We start from the raw sequence: 5,145 nt of genomic DNA on the forward strand, positions 1-5,145 counted from the left end.
GCCCATTCCATAGACGATGAAGAGTTGACTTGGGACTGAGCGAGTTATTATAAAAAAAAAGATGTTTTTTGAAGTGATTATGTGTGTTTTTGTATCTTTCTCTTGTCTTTTTGTGCATTTTTTGTAAAATTTAACTTATAGTGTTGCTTTTGGAGTGTGATTCTATAGTCATTTTGTGTATTTTTGTATAAAGATATTTAGTTTTGTGTATTTTGACTAAACTGAGAACGGTCAAACAAACATGAATATAAACATTTTGAAAACACCAAATTACTCCAAAATAACGGATGCACACACTTGGGGTAATTGGAAGCCATTGACAAAGTTTTAGGTCGAACAGATACCGTGTCGGGGAGATATTTGCTCTACAAACACACACACACACACAGATCTTTCTTGCTTTTATTATAAGATGTTCAACAGCATTTTCCCACCCTCGCCGAATATGTGCACTTTCCCACGGTGCCAATTTTGTCAGGGGGTCAGTTCATTGTCACAACACCAGCATCACATAGCCCCCTCCGGCGACCCCATCAATCCACATACTCAGCTAGGTGACCGGGGGCCTGCGTAGCCGCACAGGGTTCTTGCGCGTCTCTGATGCCCCCATGGAGTGGGGCTCATCTGAGACAGCAGGAGCCAGTCCATCTCCCTCATGGGCAGCCTGTGGAGCCTGGAGTTGGTATGATGCACGTCTGTACACAGCTGGTACCCTGTTTCTATCAGCAAACACCTGTTTACTTGTTGGACAACCTCCAGCTTTACGTCCTTTACCACTGCTATGCTTTGAAACTCGTTTAACTTTTGGGTCAGGGGAACACTTTGCATAGTTATGATCCCCGTCTGTTGTTCGCTTGCGCTTCTCTGGTTCACGGCCACCACGCAGCTCAGGGTTCCTGGATCGCCACTCAGAAAAGCTGCTATGCTTTGAAACTCGTTTAACTTTGGGTCAGGGGAACACTTTGCATAGTTATTGATCCCCGTCTGTTGTTCGCTTGCGCTTCTCTGGTTCACGGCCACCACGCAGCTCAGGGTTCCTGGATTGCCACTCAGAAAAGCTGGATCAAGAGAAAGGAATTAAACATAGAAATGAGATTCTTAGAAAAAAAATGGACCCAGAAGTATTTCATGTTATATAGCCCATCAGCCAAAGTATTGGGTGAATAAAAGGATCTGATTTAAAGAGGAAAGCTCAAGGTTACCTTTTAGGAACCCAATCATGTTGTGTGGAGTCTAACAGAGTTCCCACGTAGCTTCTATTTCGCCATTTGATATCTACCATCAGAATACCTGTCATCACGTAGGAAATAAATACATCAGTGAGCACATGTTGTTTCAACCAACACATAATGTTACACATCCAATTAAACACAAGGATTTACCAAAATATGAAAACTTTCCAACAATGTCAATAAACCGAGTATTTACAGTGGACATCCAAATTTTTTTATACCTTTTACTTTTTTTTAGAGCTTTTTTTTATTTATTGATCTAAAGGACATAAACTATTTCTGGTATATAACCTCCCAAGCAGATTTAAGATATAGTCATTTAAAAATGTTCTGTGTTGATTATTTTAAAACCTCAGTCTTTTTTCAAATTTACTGATAATGAGAAAACTATATAGTGTGGAGGTCCAGTGGCTTTTTGAAGTTGAGACGCAGAAAGGACGAGTGACTAAGATAAAATAGGCTTAGATAAGTATCTACGAAGCCTCCACGATGTCTGCCATGTTGTAAACAATGCAGGCTCTGAGCTGCTACGGGAAGCAGGAGGATCAAATGTCATCTCACTACTGAGCTCTTTTTAATCTTTGATTTGATTTTGTGAATCTTTGAATTTTATATCGCCGTTTTTTTTTTTTTGTTTTTTTTTTATTGCAGAATTTCATCACATTCCCATTAGCCTTACATCCCTAGTAACAACTAGTAACTAATTACTTTTGAAGAAACTACCACAATAATGAACACACACACACACACACAGATCACAGATGAAGGCGTTAATAATGGACAGTTTAGTGTGTAAACGTCCATACTATTGCTTACCTCCCTCTGTCTCACAGCACACTACTCCTTTCAGGTTCACTCTGGTCCTTGGCTGGCAGGGCCCTAAGAAAGAAGAGTTCCCATCCAGTGGCCCTGAAGGGCCTCCATCCAGCTGCTTCTGACTGGAGGTGAGTTGTGCTGAGGGGCAGGAGGAGGGGAAAGCTGAGGTTCCAGGTTCTCCATGGTGACCAGGAGGAGAAGGAGCTGGGACCTTGAAGTCCACCTGGAGGAGAAGAAGATGGATCAGAAACAGACTAGTGTACACATATTAGATTCACTAAATAAAACAACATCTTTAAAATGATCTGTATAAAACAAGTGTATGTTATTGGCTGGTCTGACAGCTGCCAAAAGAATGATAGTTTGTCGTTGGGAACCACCACATACACTGTCAGTGAGGGAATGGCTTCTCGGTTACAGGGATATTGCCCACTTGGAGCTTTCCACAACTTGTTTGAACAGTGCCAAAACACCCAACATCAACTGCTGGTCAAAGTTACGAGTGAAATTTACCAATATGTTGTAAATGTCATCTTGTCTATTTTCTGCCTTTATTTTGTCAAGTATTATGTTATTAATATTATATTTACAATGTTACTTACGTCACCTGTATATTTTGATGATATATATACATATGTTTACATTTTCCATACTATCTCTGGGGATATCGTCATGATGGAGGAGGTAGATGTGAAGCGCCTCGTTTTATAATTATTTTTAGTTTACAAATTTATTTGAGAATTTTTGCAAATATGAGGGTCAAAGGACTCATGGACCGTATGTGTTTGTGTGTGTGTGTGTGTGTGTGTGTGTGTGTGTGTGTTGCTATATCATTTTTTTTATTGTTTATTCTCTTTCTTCATAGTGGTCTTAAGCCTTGGCTGCATTCTGTGGGGATGCATAGGAGAGTGTGGGGAGGGATGGGATGATATGTACAGAAACAATGGCTACTCAATGTGACCGACCACATGCTCTTACCCAGTATGTAAAGAACTGCTAACTGTTCCTGTACCCATTGTATCAACTATGGAAAAAACAAATGAAAAATGTATTACGAAAAATACATTAAATTCACACGATTCGGTGAACAAGTCTTTGTAATATTGAGCTTTTAATGGATATTTCAGAGCAGCAAACAAAGCCCAGCAGACGTTGTGCAAACCTGAAACAATCAGCATAGAATGGGTGGAAGAAAAAAATGATTTGGCAATAGATTGCGATATTTCACTGCAAGATCATTGTATTGATCCAAAAAATATCCATTGTGCTAACATTAGCATAGCACGTAAACGCCCAATTACTAGGTGTCAGTGAACGAACCATCAGACCTTGTTAAACTACCTCACTCCTCAATGCATTTTCGCTGGAAGTTGATTGCACTTTATTTTCATAAAACATACTGGGCACTTTGATAGATGTATGTGGTTACTTTTATTTAAATTATTTAAGATCTTAACAGAATCAGAATCTGATTTAGAAGCAAAGGTTAAGCATTTTTTTGAAAATTATAACTTAATAGTTTGATTAACATAGAACTCGTTTTTGTTATTGATACATGAATTACAGTTAGTTACCATTTAGTTGTTTTCACAAGTTTGAAAAAAAAATGAAATAAATAGTGTTTCATGCCATTTTGTTGTTGTAAAGGTGAAATTTGTATTTACAGATATTGTGATATAAAATGGATGGTTTAGTATCGGAATATATTGTATCATGACATGCACATCGTAAATTGTAGCGTCAGCATAATGGCAATGCACACCCCTAATTTTTACAATATTTAGCTTTTTTTATTTCATATTAAATAAATAATTGTGCTTCTGAAATGAATTTTTTTTATTCGCTGAAAAAAAAAATCTCGATAGATTCATCAATTTTAGAGGTTTCCAAGGATCTCATTCAAAGTGGACTTTTTCCTTTTTACTGTGAAGGTCATCATTTTAACCCTAAGCCACACCTGCTCACCCTGCTTCACTGGAAACATTCAGGATTTAGCGTTTCTTGTAAGACACAGTAAATGATGTATTTAAACTTATTTAGCAGTCAACAAGGAACAAAGTAGAACAAATTCACAGAGGTAACATGATGAGTATTCCAAAATCTATTTACTGCTGAAATGCTGAGAGCTTTTCAGTCATTTACAACTCATTTAGAGTGATATTATGAATTCTAGACTTTAAATAAGCCAAAATATTTCTGAAAAGTCCACTTACTTTTTTACTTCCACTCATTTGAAAGCTTCTTTCTTTTTGCAACAACTTCTGTTCTGATATTTTCTTTAAATCAATCCTGTGCTCGCTATACATCCACTGCCGTTAAACAATTCTTTGTAATATCTCTCCAGTACTACTGTGTCAGAATTCACCTAGCCACAGAGAACATCAAAGGAAGAAATGACAGGGCAGAACATCAAAGGAATGTTCTAAATGTTCTTTTTTTGGAGTGATATAAGAGCTACATTGCTTTGCGCTAGCAAAACTTTGCGTGGAGAACAATTAAAGACTCAGACTTTCAAATTCTCAAAACGTATTTCACAGTTTTAGGATGATGAATTTGTTGTATGACTGCTATATGTCCAATTATGATGGTGAATAAATTAATTATTATACACTTAAAAGCAAATTGTTATCTAAACATTCAAAACGTTGTTTTATATTTGGCAGGCATGTGTAATTTGTGTTCATACTTTATGCATTCTCTTATCATAAAAATAGTGTTGTCACCCTGATTAAATGAGATTTACAAAAACAAGGGTTTCAGGAAAGTGTTTATAATTCAAGCACATGTGCATTAAAATTACTCAAGAAATAATTTACCATATGCAGAATTACATATATAGTCACTTTGTATAGTGTTTTTAAGTAAAACAACAGTTTTTGTTACATGTACCTCAGTACTAAAAGTAGACCTAAATGATAATGTTCATTACTGTATATCATAAATCTAATGTAGAGGATATATCAGTAAAATATATAATGTACATTTTGTTACAGTTGTGCAAAAGCATACTGTAATTAACCTGTTATGTATACAATGCATTTACAATTGGCTTTTGAACCACTAAAACGTACCTTGTTGAACACTAACAGTAAATGTT

General features: G+C 36.6%; 1 protein-coding gene across 1 annotated transcript; it reads right to left on the reverse strand.

Annotated features, from left to right (window-relative positions):
• Positions 1–948: 948 nt before the first annotated feature.
• On the reverse strand, positions 949–4,382 carry LOC114462665 (zinc finger protein 608-like). Its single transcript, XM_028445689.1, has 4 exons — positions 4,262–4,382; positions 2,049–2,271; positions 1,203–1,290; positions 949–1,058 (listed from the first exon to the last, which is right to left on the reverse strand). Exons 1-4 carry the CDS (start codon positions 4,352–4,354, stop codon positions 971–973), a joined length of 492 nt encoding a protein of 163 aa, XP_028301490.1. The 5' UTR covers positions 4,355–4,382; the 3' UTR covers positions 949–970.
• Positions 4,383–5,145: the final 763 nt, after the last annotated feature.

This window comes from Gouania willdenowi, chromosome 4 (assembly GCF_900634775.1).
Source record: "Gouania willdenowi chromosome 4, fGouWil2.1, whole genome shotgun sequence".
Taxonomy (NCBI): Eukaryota; Metazoa; Chordata; class Actinopteri; order Blenniiformes; family Gobiesocidae; genus Gouania; species Gouania willdenowi.